This window comes from Solanum tuberosum, unplaced genomic scaffold, assembly GCF_000226075.1.
Source record: "Solanum tuberosum cultivar DM 1-3 516 R44 unplaced genomic scaffold, SolTub_3.0 scf00171, whole genome shotgun sequence".
Classification (NCBI taxonomy): domain Eukaryota; kingdom Viridiplantae; phylum Streptophyta; class Magnoliopsida; order Solanales; family Solanaceae; genus Solanum; species Solanum tuberosum.
In genome coordinates, this window is record NW_006239097.1 from 136265 (window position 1) to 155679 (window position 19415).

General features: G+C 30.6%; 2 protein-coding genes across 2 annotated transcripts; one reads left to right on the forward strand and one right to left on the reverse strand.

Moving 5' to 3' along the window:
- Positions 1 to 824: 824 nt before the first annotated feature.
- Positions 825 to 1208, reverse strand: LOC107061824 (uncharacterized mitochondrial protein AtMg00810-like). Its single transcript, XM_015311721.1, has one exon. It carries the CDS (start codon positions 1206 to 1208, stop codon positions 825 to 827), a length of 384 nt encoding a protein of 127 aa, XP_015167207.1.
- Positions 1209 to 10219: 9011 nt separating this feature from the next.
- On the forward strand, positions 10220 to 12835 carry LOC102594588 (ethylene-responsive transcription factor RAP2-3). The gene is given in 2 exon segments (NM_001318628.1): positions 10220 to 10493; positions 12026 to 12835. Coding segments are annotated over 2 exon segments (795 nt in total). The 5' UTR covers positions 10220 to 10267; the 3' UTR covers positions 12595 to 12835.
- The last annotated feature ends 6580 nt before the right edge of the window (positions 12836 to 19415 follow it).

The window sequence follows — 19415 nt, forward strand, 5'->3', positions numbered from 1 at the left end:
AGCTGGGTGAAATTGAACAAAAATGTTTTTAATCGAGACAAGGTAAAGTAATATGAAAAAAGAAGTCACTTTTTAGTAAGGTAAAGTATTTAAGATAAAAGAGAAGGATGAAAAAATGTCTTTGGTGACATTTGATAGCGCTGCGCCATGCATGTCTTTTATTGAACGGAAAAAAGTCAAAAATATTTTGATACTATGCGAAATTTAACAAAAATGTTCTCTTGTTAAAAGATTGGTCCAAAAATACTCATATCGTTAATAATTTGGTTCAAAAATATTTTCTAGTATTACTTAAGTGGATTAGAAATGTGTTAAGCTCTAACAATGGTGAACTTCGCAAAGCTAAGCTAAGAAGAAGAAGTAAAGTTGTGTATTAGATTTACAGAATGAAAGTGAAAAACATTCTACAATGTATGCTAAGCTAACAATATATAGTGTAGCAATTACAATCATTTAACTAACTAGACTAGTTAGCTTTAACTTAACTATAGTTAGTTATAACTAACTTTTGTAACAACTTTTCTAACAAACTTATAACTGCCATAGCTTCACATAGCTTAACACCCCTCCTCAAGCTGGTGGCTGGAATATGTCTTTTAATCTCAACTTGGACATACGATGCAAATGCGGAGCTTTCCATAAACCTTTGGTGAGTAGGTCAGCTAGCTGGTCTCTAGTTACACATACTGTGTTTTGATCATCTTTTGTAGTATCTTTTCTCTAACAAAATAACAATCAATGTCAAAGTGTTTAGTTCTTTCATGAAATATAGGATTAGAAGCAATATGGATTGCAACTTTGCTATCACAAAACAAGTCTGCTGGCTACTTTATATTCACTCCTAGCTCCTTGTATAAACCAATTAGCCATGTAATCTCTGCAACTGTTGAATCCATACTTCTGAATTCAGCCTCAGCAGAACTCCTTGCTACTGTTTCTTGCTTCTTTGACTTCCAAGAAACTATAGCATATCCAAATTTCACAAGATATCCTGTAACAGACTTCCTTGTTTGTACACAAGTACCCCAATCAGAGTCACAATATGTAGTTAATAGTTCTGAGCTTTGTGAAGGCACAAGCAACCCCAAACCAGGAGCTATTTTAATGTATTTAACTACCCTGAGTGCTGCTTCCATATGAGACTCTTTTGGAGCATGCATAAACTGGCTCAATACCTGTACTGCAAAGGAAATGTCTACTCTAGTCATGGTTAAATATAACAGCCTCCCCACCAGCCTTTGATACCTCCCAACATCTTTCAAAGGTTTGTCTGTGAGAATAGTATATGAGTTTTGTATACTTGCATCTACTCAAGAGATGTCAGCCTTGTCTTAGGATCTAGTGGTGTATGAACTGACTTTGCACCACTTAACCCTATTTTAGAAATGAGCTCTGAGGCATATTTGCGTTGGTTCATAACATACCTCTCCTTGGACCTAGCAAACTCTATGTCAAGAAAAAACTTCAGCTCACCCAAGTTTTTCATCTTGAACTTAAGCCGCAGATCACTCCTAGTCTTGAGAATCAAAGAATTGGAACTACCAGTCACTAAGAAATCATCAACATAGACAAGAACCAGAACTATATTAGTGCCAACTGTCCTTGTAAAGAGAGAATAGTCATAATGACTTTGAACAAAGCCCAACTGAACCAAAGCATCAGTCAACTTGAGATTACATTGCCTAGGAGCCTGTTTGAGGCCATAAAGGGACTTATGCAGTTTACAAACTTTGCTAGAGTCCTCCTGCCTACAAAAACCAGGTGGTATGACCATATACACATCTTCAGGAAGGTCACCTTGTAGAAAAGCATTGTGCACATCCATCTAAAAAATAGACCACTGTTTTGCAACTGCAACAACAAGAATAGACCTAATAGTGACCATTTTAGCAACTGGAGAGAAAGTCTCAGTGTAGTCTAGGCCTTCATTTTGACTAAAACCTTTGGCCACCAATATTGCCTTATACCTTTCAACAGCACATGAGGCTAAATACTTCACTTTGAATACCCATTTACAGCCAATAGGCTTCTTACCAGGTGGAAGATCAGTAATACTCCATGTGTGATTAGCCTCCAAAGCAGCTATCTTAACTTGCATAGCTTCAAGCCATTAAGGCTGAGAAGCAGCTTCAGCAAATGATGTAGGCTCTAGAGTGTTGGAATAAGCAGCAAGAGCAGCACTATATGCAGGAGAAAGATTAGCATAGGTTACATGCTCAAAAACAGAATACAGACACTTGGACTTAGGTTAATTTGTGAGAAAATCATGCATCCATATAGGAGGATTTGTAGGCCTGGATGATCTTCTTAAAACATGAGACTCAATAGTAGTATGAGGGGGTAAGACACCAGAAGAAGAACTAACATCAGAAGCTATGTTGTACCAACCCTCAGAATCTGGAGGAGCACCATTAGGAGAAACTATAGGTGGAACCAATAAGGGAGATGAGGTATCATCTATGAATTGAAGAACATGAAATAAAGGAGAAAAAGAAGACTGCATGCCCATAAAAGGAAATATAGTTTCTTTAAAGATCACATCTCTACTCACAAACAATGCCTTATTGTGTTAGTCATAAAGTTTGTAACCTTTTTGTAGGGTGGAGTATCCAACAAACACAGCAAGAATTGCTCTTGGCGCAAATTTATCAACTTTCCTGACCTCAGTAGCAAATGCCAGACAACCAAACACCCTGAGATGATCAAGAGAAGGACATGTTTTATAGACAAGATCATAAGGAGACCTCTCATGAAGTATTGTGGAAGGTAATCTATTGATTAAGTAAGTACTGGTTAGAACATAGTCACCCCAAAAACTTAGAGGTAGTCTAAACTGGAATCTCAATGATCTGACCATGGCTAAAACATGTTTATGCTTCCTTTCCATAATCACATTATGTTGGGGAATTTAGGTACAGGAGCTCTGATGAAGAATACCCATTGTTTGAAGTAAAGTACTGACTTGTGAATTGAAAAACTCACACCCATTGTCAGTCCTCAGTATTTTAACAGTAGAGCAGAAAACATTATGAATCATGACAAAGAATGTAGTGAGAGCTACAATGACCTCAACTTTGGAATTCAATAGTATCAACCAAGTAAACCTGTAGTATTCATCAACTAGAGTGAGGAATTATCTCTTTTCATCATGAGTAGGAACTCTATAAGGGCCCTAAACATCAGCATGTAACAAATGGAAACAAGCACTGGTAGTAGTAGTACTTAAAGGAAAAAACAATTTGGATTGTTTAGCTAAAGGGAATACAGTGCATAGTTCAGTACTGCTAGGAGATACATTTTTAAAACAACTGAGAGTTCTTAGGACAGACATAGGTACATGACCTAGTCTCTTATGCCATAGAGACAAATCTACATTACAAGACATAGTAGAAGAAGTAACATTAACAGCATGGACTTGAGTCTAGGGAGATTTCAATTGAGCTTCTTGAGATTTCAACTGACAATCAACCTGAACCACATAGATCATTCTCCAGTCTACCAGTCCCCCTTACAACCCCACTTGAGAGGTCCTGAAACACACAATAGTCAGGATAAAACAGAACACAACATTTCAACTATCTTGTTAGCTTAGGAATAGACAATAGGTTATACTGAAATGCAGGAATGTGAAGAACATTAGAGATCTTAGTCCCTCCAAGGACTTGAGATGAACCAATATTGCTAACATGAGCACTTGAAGCAGTAGGTAAATGAACCCTGTGAATTGGAGAATCATCTAAGCTAGTGTGTTGAGTTAGCATTCCTAGATTATGTACCATATGTTTGGAAGCCCCAAAATCAATTATCCATTTATCATCATCAGTATGCATAGTAGAACTGTGTATCATACCTATAGTTTGCATAGCAGTGTCATTGTGTTTCTTTATATTCTCTTGATCTTTCATGTGTAAAAACTGTTGGTACTGCTGAGGAGAAAAAATGAGGGTGAGGTTGTTGCAGATGTAAGGGCTGCAGGTTAGCCATAAGAGCATGAGAACCACCAGAGGAAATCATTGGTGTGGAAGAATTGCTATCAGGAGTTGAACCTGAACTGCTTCTATAGAAATTCTGTTAATGATGCAAATATTGTCCAATACCAGTAGAAACACCTGCAAGGTTAGCTGTAGTACTAGAACCAGTAGAGGTCCTCTTCTTACCCTTCCAATCAGCAGGATACCCATTCAGTTTGTAACAAGTAGCTCTAACATGACCTTTCTAATTATAGTAGTCACAAAAAAAGAGTGTTATTGTTGTTGGCTGATTTCTGATGAGCACCTGATGGAGGATTAAATCCAGGAGAATTAGATTCATTTCTAGGCATATGTCCTCTTCCATTACTAAAGAATGTTGTAGAGTCAGTCAATCCTCCAGAATTAGTTGATGTAATATTGTCATTGCCTATGCCTATTGCATTTGATTTTCCTAATATTCTCTGACTTTCCTCAGACATTACTTGAGAATAAGCCTTGTTTATACCTGGTGCTGGATCTAGCATCATAATTTGACTCCTACACTGATTGTAAGATTCATTCAAGCCTAAGAGAAACTGCATTAGTTTTTGGGACTCAAAATGAACTGCATAAGCCTTAGAAACTTCACAAACACAGCCAGGACAAGGCATAAGAGAGTCAAATTCCATCCATAATTCTTAAGTTTTGAAAAATAGCTTGAAACTGACATCATCCCTTGACTAAGTGTAGCAATTTTCTTGTGCAAAAAAAAAATCCTAGATCCATCTACCTTATCAAATCTCTCTTTTAGAGCAGTCCACACTTGTTGAGCATTACTAGCATAGACTATACCACTTAGTAACTCTCGACTGACAGGGATCATAATCCATGATAGCACTATAGCACTACATTTTTCCCAAAGATCATGCAAAGCTACATTGAACTTATCCTTGGAACTTTTGCCATCAATGAATCCTAATTTTCCTTTACCTAAGAGACCTATCTTCATAGATCGACTCCACAAAGAATAATTCTCAGATCCAGTAAGCTGAATTGAAATTGGAGAGCTACCTAGAGTATCAAAAGCCTGTAAGTGCTGAGGATGATAAGAATCCACCATTGTTCCTCCTCCTTGCACCACTGTACCTCTTCCTTACTCAGATCTGATTTCAGAAACATTCACCATCGCAAGAGATCAGCTAAAAAAACTACAGAAAAAAAAAACTTGAATCCTTCACTGCTTCTAGAACAATGCAACAGCTCTGCAGAGAATATGCAATTGCATAGAAAAACAGAGAGATCAAAGACATCTTACAGCTCTGATACAATGTTAAACTCTAACAATGGTGAACTTCACAAAGCTAAGCTAAGAAGAAGAAGTAAAGTTGTGTATTAGATTTACAGAGTGAAAGTGAAAAACATTCTACAATTTATGCTAAGTTTCACTATATATAGTGTAGCAATTACAATCATTTAACTAACTATACTGATTAGCTTTAACTTAACTATAGTTAGTTATAACTAACTTTTGTAACAACTTTTCTAACAAACTTATAACTGCCATAGCTTCACATTGCTTAACAAAATGCTTTTTTTTTTCTAATAAACATATCGTTTCTATTATTATTTTTTTGCTTCTCTTTAGTATTTGATTTACGCGTTAGGTGAAATAGCCGAAGATCTTTTTATCTCATACACTCAGAATATTCTTATATCATAGAAGCTTGTATACATTATTTAGTTGTTATGATTTTTATTTCATTTGAGTAGTTTTATGACATATATATAGGATCTATGATATTCCTTTATCAAATTTTAGACTAAGGAAGGATTAATGATAAGTTTTGAATATTTGTTTCCAATATAAAGTTAATAAGTCTTATCATTGGATTCTTAGAGAAGATTTTTATAATGTTGCACCACTTGTTATGATTGACTTAAAAGTTGTTGTGTACTATTTTGATTTATTGAGAAAATGAATCATTGTTGTATGGGGTAAAAAATGGGTTTGACATCACTACTAAAAATAATGAAAAAATCGACGGATAAGGTGAGTCTAAAAATTGACACTGTTCATCAATTTTTTTCATGCAAAAATTATAATTTCTTATTTTTTTATTTTTTTTTAAAAACGATACAGTCCCTTGGTTTCAATTAATTTCATACAAAATCGATGAGCATGATCAGTTTTTGAAGTGTAAACCTGCAATTGAATATTATAAATAAAAATGATGAAAATATTTTATTAGAACATGTGTGAATCGAGTGGTAGAATTTTCCAAATTCCTAAAAAATACTTGGATTCACTTCCAAGTAGGTACATTCTATAGGTATATTTTTGAAAAAATGATGACACTATCAATAGCTAGTGAATATTAATGTGTTATAACAAAGCACGATATTGCTATAACAAATATTTTTTTCTGTGGTCAAAATAAATTCAAATGTACCGTTTTCATGGTAAACACAATATTGCCATAACAAATTGTTTTTAATAAACGAGATTGTTATCAAGAAATTTTAGTTAACGATATAAACGTGACCATGCTACAGTTTTTTTTTTTAACCTTTGACCTTTAATTTATCAACTTCAAGTTAAAAGTGAGTGAATTCTTTTGAGTTCTAGAGTTTGTGCAGTGTTTGGATTTTTGAGAACATTTCATTTGCTACCACGATGATCTCACCCTCCAATTAGGTGGCCCTTTCTTTACCGTCCGATCATTTGTTACTCTACATTTTTGTCATAAACTTTTAATTTGATCATTGAACAGTCAAATATATTTAATCTTTAGGCCAAATACATATAGACAACACATTTTAGAGATGGTTTGACTTTTGACTTTTGATTTATAAGCCAAAAGTAATAAATTAAAACTTTTAAGTTATGATTTTAGCTTACTTTTACTATTTTACCTTAAAATCAAATGGTTATAAGCACTTTTTTTAAAATTTATTCAAACACACTAAATGCTTTAAAACACTCAAAAGAAATTAATTCACATAGACTTTGCTTTCAATTTTTATTTTGACACTCATCAACCTTATTTCATTTTTATTTTAATCTTTCAATTTTATTTTTCATCTATCATCTAAGCACGAAAAATATTAGTAAATGTAAATTGTTCAGTAAATAACGTCATGTATTTCATTTTTTTTTGTATGTCATCTTGGTCTTCTGCATTTAACCCAAATATCCAAAAAGAAATTTATATTAACTTAGCTCACAATGGATAAAAATAACCTATCTTCAATACAGGTAAAAAGAAAAACAAACTTCGGTTCACTATTAATAAAAATACTAAAATGCGACGAGCTCCGTTGGGTTATGAACATTTAAAAAATAAATAAAAAAATTCGTACTTTCATCCATTGCTTTTTTCATAAAAATATACAGAAACTATAAATAATTATTTTTAAAACTCTTTCTTGAATCAACAAACAAATTGATTGAGAAATCAAAATTGATAGATGTGCATCGATTTTTTTATTAAAATATTAACAGATTTCTGTCACTCTTTAAAGTGTAAAATTGCAATTGACGAGTATAAATAAAAATAATAATTATAATATTTTATGTATAAATAATACATAAAAATAGAATAAGGTTAACATTTAGTGCCAATATTTAAAATGTGGATAAATTAAAGGGGTTGTTTGTATATTTGGTCTTATCTCTAAGTTTTTATTTCGTCATACATTTTAAAATTGAAACTTGAGAAATAATTTTAAAATATATATACTTAGATATATATTTGAAAAAAAATTAAGTATTGTGAATGAAAGTCCCAAAATTCAAAAACTGATCAAGACAATTTTATAAAACTTGAAAAATATTTAAAACAAATTTTCAAAATATATAGTCAAATAAGTATTTTTTTTTAAAAAAAATTCAAAAATCTAATTCTAAATATATAACCAAAACTAGCCTCAATTCATGAACTTGATTGGTTACTACCACTACCAGCATATATATTGTTTTATGAGCTATATAGTTCAAAATTGGTGCATACTTATCAAGACCGGTATGAGCCTAGATTGAGATGCTTTGATTATTATTCCTCGTTTTAAAATAAGTGAATTATTGTGATAATATATTTTTATTAAAAAATTAGATATAAATTAAATATTATTTTTTATTTTTACTCTTTTAGTTATTTTCAAACTACTCTTAAAATAATATAATTAATTTCAAATAAACTCATAAATATAAATAATTAATCTCTTTAATCACCTAGCAAATGTAAATAAAAGACAAAAAAAAAAGAAATTTTCTAGAACTCTCTTGAACTTTGAACAATTCACATTTTTTTAAAAAAAAAATATGAAAAAAATTCAACAATTCACTTTTTTTAAATGGAAAAAGTATTTCAATTCGATAAGTAAATATAATACGTGCAATCGATTTGTGAAATGTAAATATCAATTGGTTAATAAATTAATTAATCATTATTATTGGAATTCAGTTCCTAGCAATCTTCTCAATATGTGCTCCCTAGGTCCTTTTCTCTTGTTATTTTTGACAAATTAAGAAAAAGATAATTTTTTATGGAAAAATGGTCTGAAAAATATTTTAACTTTGGCCGAATTTGATGTTACGATACCAAACTTTCATGAGGACCTATTGCCCCCTAGAATTAAAATATATATACTTAGATATATATTTGAAAAAAAATTAAGTATTGTGAATGAAAGTCCCAAAATTCAAAAACTGATCAAGACAATTTTATAAAACTTGAAAAATATTTAAAACAAATTTTCAAAATATATAGTCAAATAAGTATTTTTTTTTAAAAAAAATTCAAAAATCTAATTCTAAATATATAACCAAAACTAGCCTCAATTCATGAACTTGATTGGTTACTACCACTACCAGCATATATATTGTTTTATGAGCTATATAGTTCAAAATTGGTGCATACTTATCAAGACCGGTATGAGCCTAGATTGAGATGCTTTGATTATTATTCCTCGTTTTAAAATAAGTGAATTATTGTGATAATATATTTTTATTAAAAAATTAGATATAAATTAAATATTATTTTTTATTTTTACTCTTTTAGTTATTTTCAAACTACTCTTAAAATAATATAATTAATTTCAAATAAACTCATAAATATAAATAATTAATCTCTTTAATCACCTAGCAAATGTAAATAAAAGACAAAAAAAAAAGAAATTTTCTAGAACTCTCTTGAACTTTGAACAATTCACATTTTTTTAAAAAAAAAATATGAAAAAAATTCAACAATTCACTTTTTTTAAATGGAAAAAGTATTTCAATTCGATAAGTAAATATAATACGTGCAATCGATTTGTGAAATGTAAATATCAATTGGTTAATAAATTAATTAATCATTATTATTGGAATTCAGTTCCTAGCAATCTTCTCAATATGTGCTCCCTAGGTCCTTTTCTCTTGTTATTTTTGACAAATTAAGAAAAAGATAATTTTTTATGGAAAAATGGTCTGAAAAATATTTTAACTTTGGCCGAATTTGATGTTACGATACCAAACTTTCATGAGGACCTATTGCCCCCTAGAATATTTAATACTGTATTTTTTACCCCCTGAACTATTTAATAGTTTATTTTAAAGGTATATATGTGTCCACGTGAACACATTACTATTTATAATTATGCAATATTTTTTATGTCCACGTGGACACATATATATGTTTAAAATATGGTATTAAATAGTCTAGGGGGTAATAAGTCCTCATGAAAGTTTGGTATCGTAACAACAAATTCGGTCAAAGTTGAGTATTTTTCAGACCCTTATTCCTATTTTTATCTACTATATCCTCAATTTATTTAGAAAGTTGATATTTTTGAAAAAATGAAACCTCTTTTAATGAGTAAATTAATTTAAATTTTTTAACAATTAATAAAAATAAAATAATAAATTTACTATATCAATTATTTTTTTAACAAATTTATTATAAGTCAAAGATGAATAAGTAAATACTAAATAGTGACAGAGCGTATATGAATAAGTAAATAGTAAGAGAGGAAGTATATAACTACATATTCGTAACGGAAGCACTAATTCCAATGTGCTTTTAACAGACAACAATTGTCGAAATTGCGTGAATTTTATGTAAAGGTACCATAAGTGAACAATTCAAGAAGTTTTAGGTTGTATATGCTATATGAATTATCTAAGAGGTACAAGATTAAAAGTAATGAATTACTAAGGGACTACACTGCAAATATCCTTTCCTATAAATTAACACTCACCCCAAGCACAATTTTATCGTCTCTTTCAATTACTTTCACTCAAAAAAAAAAAAAAAGGAAAAAATTAAGAGTAACAAAAGATGTGTGGAGGTGCCATAATCTCCGATTATGAGCCCGCCGGAAACTTCTACCGGAAACTCTCTGCTCGTGACCTGTGGGCTGAGTTTGACCCTATCTCCGACTACTGGTCCTCTTCCTCCTCACCCTCAACTGTCGGAAAACCTTATTCCGCTCAGTCGCCGGTGACTCACTCGGTCGATAAGCCTAAGAAATCAGATTCCGGCAAATCTAATCAACTCAAAAAAGGTAATACACATATATATGTATGTATCTAACGATTTATTTAGCTTTTTGTACATTACTACCTTTAAATTTATGAAATCTACTGTACTCTATAGAAATGCACGAAATAATATAATATTCCAGTTTTTTTACAATTGAATTTTTTTTGGTAAATCCGATCGAACTTTTTAAAAAAGAGTTCAGTGTCAGATAGTAAAAAGTCTTTTTTTTTTTTACCAGAGATTTTATTTAGATTTAATTTTTACTCATAGAGCTAGAAATAAAATATTTACTTTTACTTGTTTATAAAATAATAAGATTTTTTTAATATGTTTTATCTTTAATATTTATGATTAAACATTTTGGCCATTTACTGGTCATTCTGGCCATCCTTGCTTGATTTTTTTTTTACTTATTTCCAAAATTATACGTTATTTGAAAAATACACTTTTTATTATTTTTGAAAAAAAAAACGTTTAAAATTATTGTGAACAGATTAAAATGTCAGGAGGTGATAAAAGAAAGAAAAAATAATTGAAAAATCATTGTGATAAAGAGGGAATAAATGCAATTATAGGCCGTGACAGTCTGCGAATTAAAGTGACCTATGATTTATAGAACATACCTTCAAAATTTTGTGGCTTTTTATTATTTGCAGCTATCTACACGTATATATTAATTCTATCTCTTTTTATTGCATCAGCCATCAGGATGTTTTTTTTTTTTTGTTTAAACAGCCATCAGGATGTATACAAGAGCTTATTCCAATTATTTTTTTGTAAAAATAAAACTAAATTGTTGCGGCGATGATGTAATTTCTATATTCATATATGTTCTTAAAATAATTAAATCCATATATTACGAGTATTATCCGTCAATTGCGTTTATCTATTTTGAACATGTGTTTTGCTTCAATCATTCTATTTTCTTTTTGTCGTTTTCAAATCAATTTTCATGGTTAAACTTATCATAAGTCATAACCGATAAAAAAAAAAAAAGATAATCAATAATCATGAAGTAATATTTGATGGAAATAAATTTTATTTGTCTTTCGTGCAAAAAGAAGGAACCCTCTTTCCTTAGAGTAATCAGTTCTCTTACGTTTTAATTGTTTTTAATATTCCTTTGGTATGTAAATGTTTGAAAATTACTCTTTGGTTATTTTGGTTTGAGAAAAATGTAAGTTATGATATAATAAATATTTTATGTGATTTCTTCAAAAATCTAAAATGTTAATCCAAAATAAATTATTTAATCAGTTTAAGTTCCTAAAATTAATTGATCCTTGATGAGGGAAAATCATAAAATAAATAAATAAAGTAGACATCAATTAATCGTGTGGGCCACTTAATTCATTATATTGATATGACAGACTTTGCTTTAATTCTTGTCAACAACTAAATCACCACTTGTATATGAAAGCAGAAGCTGTTAGTATTGTACAAATAATGTGATGAAGAAAAGCCATCAATTATTTATTTATAATTAATAGATGTTGTACTAATTGTGTACATTTATATAAAAAAAATTAAAAAAATTGTGTATTTGATTTACAGGTAATAAGACTGTGAAGGTTGAGAAGGAGAAGAGTAGTGGACCAAGGCTGAGAAAGAACAAGTACAGAGGAATAAGGCAGAGACCATGGGGAAAATGGGCTGCTGAGATTCGCGATCCTCAGAAGGGTGTCCGTGTTTGGCTTGGTACATTCAACACAGCAGAGGATGCTGCCAGAGCCTATGATGAGGCTGCTAAGCGCATTCGTGGTGACAAGGCCAAACTCAACTTCCCCGTCCCATCACCACCTGCTAAGCGACAGTGCACTAGCACTGTCGCTGCTGATCCTCCACCAGCATTACTCCTTGAGAGTTCTAACATAATATCCGATAACAACTCTCCTTTAATGAACTTCGGATATGATGTTCAGAGCCAAACTCCCTACTACCCAATGGAAATGCCCGTTGCTAGTGATGATTATGAACTCAAGGAACAGATTTCCAACTTGGAATCGTTCCTGGAATTGGAGCCAGCAGATTCATCTGATCAGTTTTCAGGGATCGTCGATTCTGATCCTCTTAATGTTTTTCTGATGGAGGATTTTGCTTCAACTCAGCATCAGTTCTATTGATCCTGAGTTGTTTGGTGAGTGATGAGTGACTAGTTTATTATCTTTTGGCTGTAGTAGTAGTAATAGAGAAAAAAGTACATATGATATGATAATAATAAGTTGCGTGCCTTAGCATGCAATTGTAATATTATCAATGTTTGTTGTCTTGTGTTGTTTATGCTTTCTAAATCTTGGATTTACCTTATAATGTTTGGTCATTTGGTGCATGTATTGTAACTATATATGGAGTACTTTATTACTACTAGATAGCTGACACCTCTAGTTGATGGTATTTATGGAATTTTTGTATTTTTGTTTTAGTTTGTGTATCTCTTTTTTAGTCTTTTATAAATTCGAAACTTATATAAATTTTTTATAAATTACGATATTAATAATTTAAAATATTTGAAATAAATAAAAAATTTATTTAACTTTCAAATCTTATTCGTAAAAATTGGGACATAAGAAATAACATATATTACTTGAAAACGATGCAAAAAAGTAATATAAAAATAATAATAGTTAACAATTTGAACTATTCAAAAGATATGAAAATTTTGGTTAGTTATTGAAATTTTATCGGTGTCATATAAATTGTAATAAAGGGAATAATATATATTATTTTAAAATTACGTAAAAACTAATATAAATTAAAATAATTTAAAATATCTAAAATTATATTAAATTGGCATGTCTCCAAAAAAATTTCGGTGTCGCATAAATTAAGATAAAGGAAAGTAACGTGTATATAAAATTATTCGGTCCATTTTAAGTAACAAGGCTTTAAAGAAAAAGGTGAGGGAAAAAATTAGAAATAAATTAAAATATTGTCCTTGTCTACGCAAGTTCATTGAACCTCTTTAGAAACATCTATTATGGAAATAGGAGTTGGAATCTTGTAATGGTTTGAAAATGAATTTGAGCATTTTTTTAAAAAGCATTAATTTATTCGAACAATGACAAAAAAACATTTATATAAGTTCAGCAAATCTTAATTAAAGATCATGTCCCACTTCTTTGTCAAAATCATTAAAAATATTACAAGAAATACAAAAAGTTACATATAAATTCTAGTTTTTACCCTCGACTTTTTTCAATACCAATGTTATAACTCTTAACAACTTATTAAAGTCTATTTATAATCCATACTTAAACTGATAATTGTACTAGACGTAAGAAAAGCAACTACGCTGCTAAATTACGATGAATTCTATACTTTTATGTATTATCAGTTTAAGTACAACTGAATCAATTAAAAATAAAGTGTGACTAGCTACATTATTTAAGGACGTTGTTAGAAAGAGTGGAGGAGGTAGGTGTTCAAGATTTAGAAAACATGTATAAAAGGATTATTTTCTTTGATAACTAACGTGTAGTATTTACCAAGTAAAACTGTTATGTACAAACCTCTATCAGTCAGAGCATCAAGCCTCACAACTGACTAAACAAAACTCAACAGTCTATCCTATCATTACATATTGTTTATAGCTCTTATGGATAAAAATTCATAGTATCTAATTTCTTGGCTATCTTGCTCTTCACGGACCCTCGAACATGGATTTCTTGAATAATACGCCACACCATAATTCCTTTGCAACAGACTTATAAAAGAATTATTCATAAATATATGTCACTGACTTGACTTCAACCGACATCTATGCCCTTCAACTTTGAGTGTGCATATATAAACAAACACTTGAACTTGTATAAAATTGAACAAGTAAATACACGAGTCGTATGTGGTATAATACACATAGGATGCCATTGAAGATACAAAATTGTCATGTAGGATGCTACCTAGGACGAATGTAGCTGTTTGTTCAATTTAATACTAGTTTAAGTGCTTACTTATGCATATGCAAAAATAGAGGGCATTGATATCAATTGAAGCTAAATTAAAGGGCGCATTATATATTATGAACTTAAATTAAAATCTATAAATACATAGGTTAATAAATAAAAATATTTTATATAATATAAAAAAGATGTTACATAAATGGACCAGAGGATTAAAAATGACAGGGTAAAATAGGTTTTGCATACGATAAAGGGGGAGAAAGAATGGCCATTATTTAAAATTGAAGGATGAATTTGATTTTTAAATCAAAGTTAAGGTAAATGATTTTCACCCAAAACCTAATTAATCTACATAAATATTTTATAGGAGTGATGGAGTTTGATTAGTTTAATTTATGGATCCTTTAAGACCTAATTAATGTATATAAATACTTTATAGGATTATTGAAATTTAATTAATGGTTAATTTATGAATTAGTTATTAAAATAAGGAATATTTAAATGGAATTAGTATAGAAAAGGATCACCGCCAGTGATTATTCCTCCAGTAATCCTTATTGCTATATATGATAGGATGTTATTTTATGAATACTTTTGTTGTTAAGCAATAAGTGGTCTAGAAAGACACACATAACCTCAATTTAGTTCATTTTAGCTTTCAATATATTGTGATTAAAGATTAATACTCCCTTTTCTCAATCTAGGAATATCTTTTTATTTTTCGAAATTTAAATTATATATCAAGTTTGTTCGATATTTTAAAATATACTTCATATCATATTGATATAAAAAAATCAATTACAACTTATAACATATTTCAAATAATTTTATCAAATTCACAAAAACTTAGAAATTATTCTACTTTATTAAAATATTATAGAAAGAACTATCAAATATCAAAACATGATCATGGCTAGAGCCGTCAAAATGGGCTTAGCCCATGGGCCAGCCCAACCCTACTCGTTATTGGGGTAGGGTTGGGATATGATTTTTCAAGCCAATTTAAAACTAGGGCTTATAAGCCCTTGGCCCTTGAGGCTTGATCGGGGTTGGGCCGGGGCCGGCCCATGGGTCAAAACTTTTTATTCAAGAGTAATTTACAATAATCTCACTAGTATATAATCTAATTATTTGAATACACGTTATGTTGTAGTATTATGAATCTTCGTATCCAGATACATGTATCTCGGAATATATGAACTCAAAATTAAGTTAATTTGTTTTGGATGCACTCTATCAAAGTAGATTCGCATGTATCTAGGATACATATACAAATCTCACGCCACCCCCTCCCTCCCATCTTGCTTGTCACTCTCTTATCTCATTCGCGTATCTGATATGCGAGATACATGCTAATTACACTAAATTTTTGCTAGTGTTATTGAAACAAAACACCATTGTTTGTCATATTTGATTTGAAAATCTTCTCATTTTCTTGATGTTATAGAATTACAAGTTTGAAAAAAATAGGGCTGGCCCGCCCCAGCCTTCTGCCCTTCTAGGGTTGGGTTGGGTTGAGCATTTTCAGGCCCTACCAAATGAAGGGCCGACCCGCCCTAACCCTTCAAATTCCTTGGCCCGCGAGGCTTAGGCCTGGTGGGGCTGGACCGACCCTTTTTGACAGCTCTAATCATGGCCATTAATTTGTTTTACTATCACATGGCAACATCGTACAATAACATTGAGGATTATTGGAGGAATAATCATTAAGGTGATCTTTTTTCGGATTAGTATAAATAAGGCCCTTGTTTATTTTTAGAGATAATATATGACTTTGAAAGCCTTGCCTCTTTCTTTTACTCTTCCCAGAAATCCATCTCATTAATGTCATTCTTTTTCTTTTTTTTATCTTGTACACTTAAATATCTTCATGTCAAAATATCTTTTATTATACACTCAAATACTTGACGTAAAAATTTCTTTCCTTTTCTTTGTGATCTTGCGTAGACAAAAATATTATCTTCATGTCAAAATTCCTTCATTTTTTTGTGATCTTGCACACTCAGTTCAAGTTATTTTAACTATAAAATGACATTTCACAATGATTAAAAATCATTCTTCTTATACAACGCTAAAATGAAGTTCATGAAGATGAAGAAGACAAAGAAAAATATGACAAAGAAAATAAGTCTTAAATTTAAGTATTACCTCTATATAGGCTTAGTTTTCTTACCCTTGTTTGATTATTAGGACTATTTAAGCTTAGTTTTTTTTACCTTGTTTGGTTATTAGGACTATATTCCTTCTCTTCTAGGTCATTTAGATTAATATTAGCAAGAGAATTTTGAAGTGATGCACAAGGATCATAAATGATATCATGACCGATCCAAAATCCAATCGATCCGATCGATTTAACTACCTTGGGATGCAATGACAATCTATCTACACAAAAAATTGCAGTTACGATAAGCAAAAATTGCACTTAACTGAGGAGATTTGCTGGAGAAAATGAGAGTGGAGCGAAAAAATTGCAGTTACGATAAACAAAAATTGCACATAACTGAGGAGATTTGTCGGAGAAGATGAGAGTGGACCGAGAAGAGAGAACGAAAATAGTGATGCAGAGTATGAAAGTGGAGCAAAATGACAAACACACCCTTTTTCACGTTTTGATTTTGCATGTATATTGAAATATAAGATCATTATTATGATTTTGAATTTTTAAATATTAGGAATATATTTTACCATGTTAAAATTAATTTGATATGATTCGATATTTTAAAGTTCGTTTTTGTTAGAGTGCGTAAATCAACATAGTAGAAGGAATTGAATTTTATGGGCTCTAAATTTTCAAACGATGACATCAAGTGATAATAATTTAGTTATGAAGTTAATACTTGTAAATACGAAATGAATTTCTTAACACAACTACGCAGTTTGAGTCAAAGTTAATGTGTTCGATTGAACCAGTATGACTGTGTTTGCGTTTCTAGCTTCCTGCTTCTGTAAGTCGGTAGCCATAATTTGTTTGACATCAATTTTTGATAAAGTGTTTCAGTTATACCTCTTTAATATTGCATCAAGGGTGTGACCTAGTGGTCAATAAAGTGGTTGAGAATTGTTCGATCTCAAATTCGAAACTCAATAGAGACAAAAAATACTAAGTGATTCTTCTCACCATGTGTGCGAAAGCTGATCCGGACACAAAAATATCTCTTCAGTAACTTGTATGTAAAAAAAATATACAAAAATATTTGAGGAAAGCAGTCACCAGTTTGTAAGAGTATTTCGGAAAAAGGGATTATTTTTTTTCGTTCAACTTTTCATTTAACATTTTGTGGGACACATGTTTTTCCTCACTATATAATAGAGAGGCCATGGCCCGTGCCTAGCACAGGCCCAACACTGTCAAATTTGTGACATGAAGCTCAAAATTACACTAAATAGCAGAATTCTATCATTATCGAGACTTACATGGTATCAGTAAGTGCACATGTAACAAAAGAGGTATAACTACTGGGGTGTATGACTTAGCTATAAACTATCCTTGCAAATGAAATTTGATACTCAAGCAATTGAGCATTCTAAATTCATTCAGATACGACATCACCAGGAAGTTATTGTTAACATGTTAAAAATATCTTTTGTATACATGTGCTTAATAAGATGTTTATCTCTACTACGTGTAAAAGATACAAGTATTTTATCAAAAATACTATTAGACATATCAAATGTAAGTATCTTCAAATATGTCTTGCTTCATTGTCTCAATGAGCTAGATCTACGTACACTCCATGGCTTGGTAGCCATCCTTGGCTATTTCAAAAACTACATAGCAAGGAAGTATTTTGAGGTACCTTCAAAAAGCTAGTAAGAATCAATCAACGGAAGAAAATTGAACTTAAGAGGGCTGCAAAAATAAAATTAGAGAGTTATAAAATAAAAGATGCATTTGTCAGAAGTTCTTATACCATATTGTCAACATATTTTCATAGACTAAAAAATGAACAACTAAAATGCCCTTGGACTGCTATAATCTACTATTGATACTAGTCAAAATTCATAAACCAAAGTAACTAGTGTTTTAAAAGTTGAATGAGGAATAAACACTTTAACAAATAAATATAGAACATCAGCTAATAAGTTAGAGTCTCGGTGCATTGTTAAACCAAAAACTTTCCTTTTATCTCTAAATTGATTTCCATCAACAACAACAATTAAACCACTTTAGGAAATCTAAAGCAAGAACTTCAGACCACAAATTGCTACAGTAAATGAAACTATGTATATATCTATATCCGAACGTACGTTAATATCAGAACACTAATATGAGAAATACATATAAGCACATAATAAGATAAAATGAAGTCAATCTGATGAACCACTCTTATACCATAATTTCTTCTTCATTGGGACTAACTCTTCTTCTTTATTGACATAATTAACTATCAAACAAAAGCTTTTTCAACAATTAACTCCTTGTTCAGTAAACTAATACTCTAGTCATATTAAAATCTACATTAGCACAAAATCGCACATGTACCACAAGAAATTATACCATAAATGAGACGTCTACCCTTTAATATTTTATTTCTCATGAATTCTTTTATGTCATTAACCTTTAGTCTCATTGTCCACTCTTCATATCACAAAAAAGAAACTATGAGTAGATGTTAACCACATGGTGATTTGTCCTTTCACCAAAAAATATTGTTGAAAAAATATCAGTTACTGATTTTTTAGGATGATCACCAAAAATTGTCAAATTACTTAAAACAGACAACCCTATATAAGTTAAAAAAAACAATCACAGAAATAGTGAATTCACTAAGATAACCTTTCTCAGAAATTTAGAGTTTTGAAACAAATGAATGTAAATTTATATATACTTAATCCACTGATCTAAAAAATTTCAACTCCTATTCATTACGCCCATAAAGGAAAGCAACAAACAATTCAGTGCCAGAAAAAATCAAACCACATAAACCACTTGAATCAATAAATATATAAATTTGAAAAGTTAACAATCAAAGCATAACCACACATTTATAATTAAATTCAATAGATCTAATTCAAAATCTATGTAGAAATTTATAAATCAACCC

Excerpts from the sequence above, each read along its gene's own strand:
- LOC107061824 (XM_015311721.1), bottom strand. The coding sequence starts at position 1,208 with ATGACTAGAGTAGACATTTCCTTTGCAGTACAGGTATTGAGCCAGTTT.